General features: G+C 36.5%; 1 protein-coding gene across 11 annotated transcripts in view; it reads left to right on the forward strand.

The window, feature by feature from the left end:
* The window catches only part of SDCCAG8 (SHH signaling and ciliogenesis regulator SDCCAG8), a 108,548-nt gene that overhangs the window by 53,637 nt on the left and 42,284 nt on the right, over nt 1-12,627 (forward strand). For 8 of the 11 annotated variants that reach the window (XR_011808141.1, XM_072035634.1, XM_072035636.1 and 5 more), the window contains 2 exons: nt 5,656-5,783; nt 7,894-8,002. Coding sequence is in view for 9 of the 11 variants with exons in the window: in XM_072035634.1 (XP_071891735.1) it covers nt 5,656-5,783; nt 7,894-8,002 (237 nt within the window). In the remaining 2 variants the exon portion in view is untranslated. Of the gene's footprint in view, nt 1-5,655; nt 5,784-7,893; nt 8,003-12,627 lie in introns of those variants that run through there. The other 3 variants (XR_011808142.1, XM_072035637.1, XM_072035635.1) reach the window with 1 other exon arrangement.

Below are 12,627 nucleotides of genomic sequence, written 5' to 3' on the forward strand. Positions count from 1 at the left end.
GAGCTTTCCAGGTTTCTGAGAAGACCTGGCAGCCAGCTCCAGAATCAGCATCCGGTCAACTCTTGGAAACAGACATAAAGAGCAACTCAGTGGATAATTCCCACAATAGGATACAGGAAGGGCACTTTATCAGCTCCTTGGAGAGGTTTAAAGAAGTGACCTCTGATCATTATGTTTTTACAAGATATTTCTACATAATTCTTGCACTTGTATGCATGAGTACATCTTTTTTTCATTTCTTTTTGGACATCAGAACATTCATTTCATTCCTCTCCTTCAGTCCTGTAAAAGCACCGAGTGCCATAAAATCTAGCCAGCCCAAGCATGCTGTAGTGGTTTTGCACAGGTATGGAAAAATATCAGTACTTTTACTACAAAAAAAACAGGTACTAAAAAAAAAGTCTACAGTGGTAAGAGGAAACCATGAAGCACTGTCCAGCTATGTCCTCAGCCACAGCAATCCTATTTATTAACAAGGATCGGTTAGATGAAAATATGTAAGCTTTATAAAAGATGAACCAACCAACACTAAGTAAAAGGTTCCTAGAAGCGTGACTTAAGAGAGAGAAATCTTCTGGCCCCAAGTCTTATTATTGACTTTATCCTAACATACAGAGAAGGTACATGCTCGTAGAGCTCTGTTAAGTTGTAAGATGTGGAAATTAATAATTTTGAATCATGGCTACACTTGAAGCCAACATTTACTTCTTTATCAGCAGAATTTGGGATCTCAGTGTTGTATTTCCTTATCTAAGTATCTGAAATACTAAAACTTCAGATAGCATAAATGTGTAAACATGTTCTCCATTAAAAATAACTGAATATTATACCACAGTGATGTTAAATTAAAAGGCAGGTCTGAAAGCAGTTTTAAAAGTTTTACATTAATAAAAAAAATGATTTAGGACCATTCCAGGGAAGAATGACTTCTAGTTACCTTATGATTTCTTTTTCATGTTTGAAAACCAGCCTTTAAGCCTTGTCTACTCACTAGAAAAAAAACACCTTATCCTTATTCTTTGGCATATGACACAGTTATGAAGATACATATGGAGGACAGAGGGAAGAAATTTGTGAAGTGTTCTGATCCAAAGTATGATCTTATTCTATATACATTCTTTTATGACCTTTATCAGCATGGTATTTCAATGCTTTCTGATAGTACAGTAGGAGACTGCAAGTGTTTTTCTAATGTTTTGCTTTACAGAAAAGGATTATTGCAACATCTTGTTCTTTATTCCCCACCCCATCCCCCTTTTTTTTACTATAAGTGTTGCTATGTTGCTTGAGAGCTCTGATTTCTATTCTTCCCTTGACACCTGTAGCTGAAATAATAACATGAACAACCTGTAAGAAAGTTCAGGTGCTGCTTGTAATGAACAGTGCATTAGACCTGTAGTGTGGAAGGCTTGCAAAGTAGACTGCATACAGAATTGCTGAGTCTTTCTACCCAAAGCTATTGGCTGAAGTCCTTGAAGTTGTTAACACACATAGGCTTTCAAGTCCTGTTTTCAAAAGTGAATGTTGAAAAAATGAAAAGTGAAAAGTGAAAATTGATTCGAGTGCTTGCAAGCCAGATTTTTAGAAAGATAATGGGAATTAAGTGAGTAGGTACCTTCTCAAAACTGATTTTCCATTTGGTATATATAGCAGCTTATGCTACACATTTATTTGCAAAAAATGTTGGGAGAAGCTCACTTCCTCTAGAAGAGTGTAAAGTAAGTATACATAAAACCCCACAGTATTTTATAATTACATTTTTAACTATAATTAACAAGAAACGAAGATGGCAGAAATAAGGTTATGATAAACTCTGGTGGGCTGCTGAACTGACATAATTGCTCAAGTTTTTTAATTTGTTCAATTAAGTTCATGGTCCTTCCTAATGGATCCATTAGCTTTTTACAAAATGTCACATGTTGATCTCATGGAAAAATCAAATAGTCGATATAGGAAGCATGGTTGCTTCACAGCATAGCTGTTTGTGAGAAGGCTTGCTGGCAACTTCCAGTCAGAGGCCTAATTCTACACTGAGGTTTATCTTGTGGCTTTTTATTTTGCATTTGAACTCTTGCCAGAGCAAAAAGTCTTGCAGAATTACCTACTGCTGAACTGCATTGTAAAATTCAATGTTATATCAGTCTTAATTTTGTCCTTTTGCAGCCAAAAAACAATTATTTTTATGAAATCTGACTGCAACTTCACAAGTTTATAAATTCTTCCTTTTTTTCCTTTACTGAGAGCCACTTCTCAGAGAGAATTAGTTTTGTATTGAAAATGGATCTGTGATCCAGTTTTCATTTGCTAGTGGTGGGGAAGGTTTTTGTTTGTTTTTATTAAATTTGGTGGCTCAAATTCAGCCAGTGTACTTTTCATGTCACCTTTGAGGTCAAGGTGAATTTTCACTTTGTTTTCAGCAAGGAGTGTTTGTCTCCTTCATGTGCTATAAACTACACTTTATTTTGGCTTTAGTGTTGACAACAATTATTTGGAAAGCAGAACTTTCAGACACTGCAAACCACTATGCTGTTCATTGAGATATGTGAACAAGTTAACCCAGTAGGCTGCTCTTGACAACAATAAGTCAGGCTCAGAGGAATGGGTGTTCTGAATTAAAATCATGGAAAATTTCTACTTCAGAGTAGAGCTCAAGGAGAGTTTATGTTTGCTTCCATGCAAGTCAGTCTTTGGTTGCTTCTGATGTCATGGCACAAAAATGAAAGTCACCTTGAGTTCAATGCTCCCGCTTTAGTAAAATTGAACAACGTTATGGCCAAATCCAGAATTAATTATCAGATAGGCATTTACTCGGTATTTCAGAATGGGTATTGTGTTAAAGAACTTGATTTTTTGCTGCTGCCTCCAATTTTGCCTGTGTGTTTGCATTCTGTTGGAGAACAGACCAGTGGAGCAGAACTGCTTCAGATCCTTGTCATTGATAGCCATAGCTGGTATTTTAAAAAGGTCTGGTGAATCTTGAGCTCATGTTTCTGATGCTGATCTTACCTGTGTCATCGAAAACTGTTTCCTGTGTGTCTACACTTGATAGCTCTGCTTTTTCTTAAATTAAGCTCATTTTCTTTCACAATTCAGAGTAATTGTACGTAAATAGCCACTCTCAAATCTTCTAAAGCTCTTGCAGTGTTTTCTGGTTGTATCAGGAGTCCTACTAATAGTTCTGAAATTTCTTGGGCCTTCTTCTGTGTGCTTTATGCATGCTTTTTTTTCTCTGTATGTGTAAAATATATCGGGGAAATTTTCTGTAGGAGGGCAGAGAGATTGAACTTAGGGGACAAGGAAGGTGTCAAATCAATGTGTGGGTGATTCACCACTCAGTTTAGACAGCTTTGGCTCCAGCAGACATTTTGTTCCTCAGCAGCTCTAGACACCTTGGGTCCTGCTCTTTATATGGCACTGGGTATGTCTCAATCCACAAATTTTCCAGGTGCTAAGGCTGAGACTAGTCAGCTACCATTCTGCCTAAAGATTTACTGTCTTCCTAGTCTTATAGTCAAGCTTTTATCCATTACGTAAAATCTCCTATTTTCACCCACCCCTGATACACTTCAGACAAAAGGAACTCGCCACCATTTCTGAGCTCCTGTTCATTCACTCTACCCAGCAGGTACCACAGATGAGTGGCTCTTTTGATTGGGTCCCCTAAGCAAGAAGGTGTTTTCAGGTGACATCAGGTTCTCCATTTATTTTGCTCTCTTCTATTACTGTGTTCTTGTTAGACAGGAGTGTTCCCAGCAATGAGAAATGGATCTGTACGGGTTTACCTTGGTAGCTTGAGCTGTGCAGCTTGGTACATGCTGAAGGCTACCCCTAGCAGAAGGCTAGCCAACCAGCTGTGTGCCAGATAACTGCCCACAGCCATCTCACACAAAGACAAACAAAATATTAATTAAACAAAATATTGTGCAAATGCCACTTTATTTAGCTGGAAGTGTCTGGGGGACGTGTTAGGTGTTGGTGCATTTTTTTTGAGCAGTCCAGTGCTCGTGACAACTGTCTGAAGGCAAAGGAGGTTTGCAAGCGGGGGAAGGGGTTAGATAGACCTTTCCAGCAAATATGGAACTATTTTTCATAATAATGTTTTCCAGATTTGGATCTTATACTTAGGAAGTGATGTAAGCATCACTCCTTAGGATAGCCCCAATATAGTTACGAAGCAATTCTGAGAATGATGTGATAAGGTGTAGCACGATGTTTGAAATTTCCTTAAAATGTGCTTTGTTTCCTGAAAGCTATAATATTCTTGTTATTTAAGTATATTCTCTGTCATATCAGTCTCAGTCCCACCTCAGAAAAAAACTGCCTGTGATTTCAAAGGGAGTTTTTGCCTCAGGTAGGGCTTGCAACATCAGGACCAGGAATTAGTGTAATGTGACCCACCATTTGTATTGCTTTGGGGTAAATTTAAGAGAGAAGATTTAACATAGTGTATGTCATGCTGAGATATTGCAATATCTCGGATGGGTTATTAGGCACTGATCCAAAGGTTAAGTGCAGCAACCACATGAGATGTGGCTTTATCCTTATATGATCTATGCCCGTGCCCGTGTTCTGTTTTGTAGTTACCTGAAGTGGGAATTATCACACATTTATAAGGCTATTGAAACCTATCCTAAGCTATTAAATGTAGTTTCAGGAGAAAAGTGTGTACATATTTATGTCCATTGAAATCTAGAAATCAGTTCTCGTATGTGTGAACTCACAGAAATTCTGACTCTAGGTCCAAATGTGCACCAGATAAATATTTACGACCTTTGGGAAAGTCTAGATATGAATTTGCAGTTGAGGATCTTTTCTAATTTATATGCATATATCTTTTTGTTTCTTATTTTCCATGCTGTTTTTGCTTGGCTTGCATTAAATAAAATGCTTCAATGGAGTGTGGTAGTCTAGCATTTGTTTTGCCTCGGGAGTAGATTGCCCCATCTTGCATATCTGGTCAAGTAAATTGCTCTCTTGCCTGCGTACTTCAATAATAGTACTGGGCTTCAGACCCTCCTGTACAACCCCCCAGTGAGCAGGGCCACAACGGGCTGGGCCTGCGTGGTGCAAACAGGCTTCTGTATTGTTATGGATGCATTCATCTCCTATTTGCATAAATTAATAGTTAAAACTTGCTTGGTTGCTTAAAAAAAACTCATTAGGCTTTGAAAGTAGCTGAATTATGAGCACTGTGGCAATCGCTCCTATTGACTTGTCTCCTGCTGGTTCACTGGGAACCAGTCCATCTCGGGGTCAGGTCCCTAAGTTTCATTGCAGTATTAAATAGATAACATTTAAAAGAAAATGCAAATAATCTGTTGAGTGCAAACTGTATGCTGGGGAACTTCCTTACACAAAAGAAGTTGTGTTTAAAATTTTAAAAGATAAAATGATATTTTAGTCGTAAGGGCTAATTTTTGCTTAGGAAATGAATCCTTTTTTTTTTTTTTTTTAATCAATTTTCTACTAATCACTAGAGAATGTTTGACATTGTAAGAAAAAGGTCAGTTTGTATAACCTGCCATGGGAGAGGAATGCTTCGTGTGAAATCTTGGCCAGATTTTCTTCTTTGTTTTTATTAATTGAATATTCTACTTTACCTTTTTTATTTAGCATCTTCAATACATGATTTTTATTTTTCTTTTTTTTTTATAGACTGGAGAAAGAGAGCATTCAGCACAGCATTAGCAATGAAGCAAAGGCCCAAGCCCTTCAGGCCCAGCAAAGAGAGCAGGAGCTGACACAGAAGATGCAGCAAATGGAGGCCCAGCATGAGAAAACTGGTAGGTGGTAGGGAAAGATTAGAGCCTGGGCACTCACTCACAAGCCAGGCCCACGCCTTACTGTGAAATGACATCAGGAACACCTGTAACCTTTGGCTGGCCGAAGGGAGCAGATGCTAACTACACCGGAGATTCCGAATTACATATTAGTTAGCGTTTAAAAGAGAAAATGGAAAGTATTGCCCACTGTCTGTTGATTTCAGAGTGCTGCTCTCACATCTGTTGCACCATCTGGATTATGAGTTTATTTACCTGTGTTCAAGAAACGTAAAGCTGAGAGAGACCACAACAAAGTAGAAAAACAAAGGGCTTGTTTTTGGCTGGATTTTCAGGCACACATGTTATATAAAGAAAATAGCATCAGAAGCTCTGCGGGAAATGCTCTGAGCTTACAGTTAAAGTCTCCTGAATAGCATTGAACAGTTCCCACAGTACACACATTATAGCTACTCTAAAAGCTTAATGAGTTTGCTTCGGCATCCAAACTGGAGAAAAGCTTTAGCCATTAATCGGTTCTTAATTCACTGTCGCAGCTGGATGTAATTCACTGGCTCCAAATTGATATGTTCCTTTATTTAATCTTTGCAGCCTCAAACATTTTCAGCATTAGTATGTGTCCCCCCCCACACCCCTAATCTAGAAGAAAGATATTTAATCCCTTGCATACTTCAGCTTGTCATAATAGGAGACTCCACTGCACTGATTTAGCTGATCAATGACTTCTAACCTTTAATCTGGGAGTAAAATGGGTTTTACAAACCAAAAAAAAGCCTTTTGTCGTTGTGAAATACTATGCCAATAAAATTAATAAAATTCATTTTATAAACAAAAAATAATTTTTAGGGAGGAAGTTTCTAACCTCTGAGCATGGAAAGGAGGAGGAGCTTCAGCTTTAATGGAACATGGTATATTCATATGTTTAATGAAATAGCATTATTATCCACCAGTCATCTAGTGCCTTCAGAAAAATGATGTTGCTTATATTACTACTAAGCAGTGCCAGCTAATGCCTGAAGTAGCAGGCACATTTACATCTTCCATCGATTTTTTTGCTTTTTAGCAACATTATCACAGTACACAAGGACCTTATCTTGTGTTCAGGGAATGTAAACTGCTACGTTATGGCTACTATCTACACAGTAGGAGAAGAGAAGAAGCACTCAATCATATTTCACTGCTCTAGCCAGCACATCTGCATATGACCAAGTGTAATTTTGCACAAGAGATGTGTAATTTGCCCTCCTTGTGCATAAATTGTCCCAGTACACAAAAATGAAACAACATTAAGTTTGAGTATGTTTTTATATATTTGTAATAGGATTAGGAGTTGAAAATAAAAGTCATTTGTTATGTACATAAAGAAACCCTTGTGTATTATGATCTTCCATGCATATAGGAAATTTGGGTAACAGTGGTCTGTCTTTCTCTGAATGATTTTAAAAGAGGGAATCAAGAAATATAATTTTGCAATATCTTCCTTTTGGAAGAATAAAGGTCTTTATTTTTTTCGTAGTGAATTTTGGTACAGCACAAGCTAACAGTAACTGAAAATGAATTTATAAAATTGTTTCACTACAACTCTCACTGGACAGTAAGTCTATCTCATTGTTAAAGACCGAAATAAATTACAGTAAGCACAGGACACAGTAAATAAAATAACTGCTTTCTTAAATGACAAAATGAAATGAGTCTACAGTGTGAGCGTCTGGATTGCAAGTGTGTCCTCTGCACCAGTTGAGTAAGCAAAAGGCTGCTAAGGCATGGATTGCTAATTTTATTCCTTCCAGAAATATCAGTAAACTTCCAGCTAAAAAGCAAAACCACCAGATTAGATGCATAGTCTTCATGGTGGTTCTTCTCACACAAGACCTTATTCAATGGTCACCTTACTTTAACACTTTAGCTTTAGCTTATTCTGACATACAGCCTTTATCTGATGAATGACAATGTTAAAATTCCATGTCCAGACAGTTGAAGCTTAAAAAAACATACCAACAACAGTGGGATCTAGACAAAAGAAATTAAGAATATATTAAATAGTTCCTAAATTCTCTATAAATTTATACAGTTTCAAAATATTTTTCTAGTTTTATAATTTTATAATTTCTAGTAAATGAACTGGACTCATTGCTGACCTCCCAGAATACATTCATAACAAAATTAAAGGAAGAATGTTTTTTGTTGGCAAGAAAGTTGGAACAAATATCAGAAAAATACAGGTTAGTATATTTTCTTATCCTGTCCCCTTTATTATTAGGATATGCTTCCTTATTTTATATTTGTACTTTAATATTTGTTACTACTCATGTTGTCCCAGGTATTACATATTTTCTCAATATAATACATGACATTTAAATAACGTGGATGCATTTTTCCAGGATAGTTCTACTTTTCTACTTTTCATGCAATGTTTCTGGCTATTAATTCAAATTTCCTAGATGATTCCAATGTAAAAATTGAGTACTGCATTTTTTCTGATGTTCTGACTCTCAATGTGAAAATTTGAAAATTGTTAATGGAGCTACAATTCTAGTTTATCTGAAATTATATTTAAAATACTAAATATTTTAAATTCTCCAATCTGTAGTATGTTGGTTAAATTATTTACTTAAAGCTTCATTCATAATACTACACACTGAATAATTATCTCTGAAAAAATTGTTGTCAAAATTGCTTGTCATTGAAGCTCTGATTCTGCTGCCACTTGTTATGTGGTGCTCATTAAAATCAATAGCAGGTCTAAATACAAAGCCATTGAAAATTCTGGAGTAGAATTAAAAACTAGAAGCAATAACTGGTTTCAATAAATGCAAACATATTAAGGTATATCTTTGAAAATTAAGTTCTATAGCACACAACTATTTAAAAAAAAATACAAATTCTGTAGATCCAGCCCTTGTATTCTTCACTAGTAAGTAATAGGATTTTTTAAGTGTGAAAATAGTCTTTTTGTAGAAACTTTCTGCAAGGTTTATATTTAGAGTACTAAACAGGGCTGAAATGGTGAGTTGGTATTCTGCAACTTGTGTAAGTTTCATGCAAAATGAATTTGTTAATTAAAGTAGTATTCATCTGACATGACTTATGTGAAGTAAGACAACACTCAGCAAAGGTAAAATTGGTTTTCAAGATAAGCTTTTTCTTCTGATGCATGGATTCAATCATCCTGTAGAGGTAATATAACAGGGTCAACACTCACTCAGGGACAGAGCTTATTTATCCCAGTATCCTGTTTTTGGGAATGGTCAAAAGGGAATGATACAAGTAGATGGCAGGGTAGACATATATATATGATGCTTCCTACAGGTACTGCCTCCACTATCCATCCTGCTTTTCACTAAATAAAAAGTGTTGACTAACTGTTAAGTGAATAAAGTTGGGAGATGAATCCCACCCCGAGTATTTGAGGAAGAAATTAGAAACTTGAAGAAATGTGAGTGACCTTCCCCTGCAAATGCTGTGGTGGGTATTCAAGAGAGAAGCAAACTGAATTTTTTCTTCTGAAAAAGCAGAGCTCCTCTGCCAAAGTAATACAAAATCTAAATAGATTCAAATCATATTATTATTCCAGCAATAAAAATGCACACAGACTTTGTTGCTAGAGCTCACAGTCACAGACTAGTAACTGTAAAAGGATGAAGGAAAGACAGAAAACATACTGTGAAAACACATTATTCTCTGAAAATAAATACCAGAGATTGCCAAGTGTTTCTCCACCTAGCAGCATTAGCTGACTATGTCAAGAACCTGGAAGGGGGAAAAGAAGCCCTCTTGGATCCCCACAAAGTGGTATACTTTGCACAGGGAATATGGAAGAATGTATGAAAGCAGTTTTGAGAAGTTGCCCAAAAATAGCTTGAGATTGCCTGCGCTGGAGTGGGTGCTGCTGCAGGCAGTAACAAGAATGGACAGATACATAAGGACAAAACTAGGAAAGCATATGAAAATGAGATCAGAAAGGTAGAACTGGAGATGGTGTAAAATGGTAACTTAATAGATGGCTTCAAAAATGATGTGATCAGAAGATCAGTTGCAGAAAATGACTTCAGCTAGGTTTTAAATGCATGATCCTTCTTTATCTTTTTGTAGTGCCTTTCCAAAAGGCAGTCCTCACACTCATCATCACCAGTGATAGTGTAAAATGCAGTTCTGACATAGAAAGTTATACCTTTTGTTCTCTGAAAAAAAGGATTATTTTAGAAAGATTTTATAACTTAGTTCTTGTGTACATTATTAAAAGCAGATCAAGCCTCTTTAAAACGAGGTGCATGAGTCAGTTTGTTTATTTGTTTTGTTTCTTGATAGGAAATAAAGGGTCCATCTGTAATGAGAGACATTTGAAATTTATTTGTGAGAAGTGCTTAAGGTGGACACCTCTGTATTGTGTGTATGTTTTTATATTAAATACAGGTTTTCTGGTAAATCGAAACTGAAGTTTTCTTGTTTATATGTAAGCTGGAGCCATTTTTTTGTGAGCTAGCCCCTACATAGGATTAGAAAAACTTCAGAAAGACAGTGTCAGTTGAATTATAAACCCCTCAAGCTGTGCAGAAAGAAGATAGTGTCTGGGAAGGTTTTTGTATGCTTAGGCATGTTTAAAAATACAGTCCTTTGTTGATTTCTTCTCCGTTATTTTGTTCTTTTTTTTTTTTTTTTCTCTGATTGTCACTATCTGAGTTTCTAGGTTGTGGATTAATGCTTAACACTGCCCACTGTGTATTTGTGATTTGCGTTTTGTAATTAAGGGGAACAATGGGAGTCCATTGGGTCTCGTTATATATAATGGTTGGTTTAATTTGTTTCACTTCTATCTTGTTAATTGTAAATTGATCATTAAGATTTGAATTCTAATCTGTCACCAGGGTTGTGAGTATTGAAGCTAGAGCAATGATCCTGGTTTTAATCACTGATGATGAGAAACAAATTTTATAATTTTGGTACATATTGCAGTTCATATATTTTAACACTGTATTTTATGGTGTTATAAATATTGTTAAATGACTTTTAGTGTAGTTTTACTGTTTGGACTATAATGTATAAATTATATTACTGTTTTGGCAACAGTAGGCATCCAACTGTGTGAGTTTAATTGAAGTAAAGAACACACACCCGGCTGAACTATTTTTCTGCATGTTTGGTTGACTGCAGTTATTGCGCTCAGTACCAGGGGTAGCGTGTTTGCTGAGGGTAGCTGTACGAGGATGTGCAGCAGAGTCTGTCTGCAGGATGAGTCATTAAAATTACATGCAATGATACTCGTTGTGATAGCAGAAAATATTTTAGAGTATATATGTAATTGCTATGAAAGTAAATAATAAGCTTTAAAGCAGGAAAAGACAATGCCTTAAAAAGCACTGTGCTGTGAGTCCAAGTGCTGCAGTGCAAAAGATGGTTGAGAGGAATAAAGGCAGTGTTGCCACCTTCACGTTCAAAAATCAGTTCATCCTAAAAATATCCTAAGTCCGACTTTAAATTATGGCTATTTATTATTTGCTGGTTCTTTGCCTCTAATCTGAATGTTTTGGTTGAGCTTGGATTTTTTTTCCAAGATTTTCCCAGCAAGAATTGGGGGGGGGGGTAAAAACTGACATGTAATTTGCTTTTTTACCTAGTAATTGAGGCTTTTGTGGTAGATGGCTGGATCCAGAAATAGAGGGTTTTTTTCTGTGGTTGTGCCCCCTGGCATCATCAATAATTTTGAAGATATCCCATTCCTAATATGATGGCTTATGAGCAGAAAAGCATTTACGCAGACTATGTACTGCCCCTGGCTGGGTGGAATTACTACTCATAGTGTAAATTTGCTCTCGCTGTCATAGTGCAGGTGTTCGGGCTCCTTACAGGTTTGTTTTATTACTCAACATTTTGAAATTTCTTAAAAACCACATAGAATTAACTTCAGAAGCTGAGATTGTTGAGTGGTTTATTTAAAGCTACAGGAGGAATCGTTGTCAGATGATGATGCAAACTGTCGGTATGCAGTTGTGTATTGGGTCCAGTGTTCTCTTTTTAATGCCAAACAACTTTTCTACATTGACTGCAGTATGCATTCTGTCCTTGTGCTGTACTCTAAAATTTCAGTGTTATGAAATACTTGGATCGGGATGTTCAGATTCTTAAATATTTCAGTTAGAGTGGCCATTCTGTAAATAATATTTTAATTTTAATGACTTTTTTTATTGAGTTCCTCAACTCAACAAAATGCTTCAATTCTTTTAATTATATTACAAAAGGTCTAGAAGAGAACACAAGTAACATGGTTCAAAGCATCAGGTGTTTAGAGCTGTGTATTAGAGATAAGAGGTCATGCTACTCATGTTCTCAATGAATTCAGTGCTTTCTTTTGTTTCTTTAATGGTAGTTTTCAGTAGCGTTTTGGTTGGTTTGAAGCCCTTGGTCTTCCCAGAAAGACTTCCTGCACCTTCAAGTGCGCTAGAGATGAGCAAGTCCCTTCAAAACTTTCAGATTTTTACCTCTTTGAAGTTGCTTCTGCTGTATCCGTGAATCAGAGAGCCACATATAAATACAGAAAAAGAAGCAGGATCCCACAGTTGGGAAACTCCGTCAATGTGATAATCTACAGTATTCCTACCAGGAAAATATTGCTGTTGCATTTTCCTGGCAAAAAAGGAACGCAAGATGGCAGATGAGTTTAATCCCTGTTAGCACTTGCTTGGGCTCTGTTACATCAGGTTGCTGGTGAACTGCTTTGCAACAGACCTTTGCTTTTATCCGCTGATTGTCTCTCACAATGTCAGTATCAAGAAAAGGCTGCATTCATCCTGTGTGATAAGAATTGGTCCAACTGACAATACTTTTTGATGCTGAGATTTCACAGCTACCC

This window comes from Anas platyrhynchos, chromosome 3 (assembly GCF_047663525.1).
Source record: "Anas platyrhynchos isolate ZD024472 breed Pekin duck chromosome 3, IASCAAS_PekinDuck_T2T, whole genome shotgun sequence".
Lineage (NCBI taxonomy): Eukaryota > Metazoa > Chordata > Aves > Anseriformes > Anatidae > Anas > Anas platyrhynchos.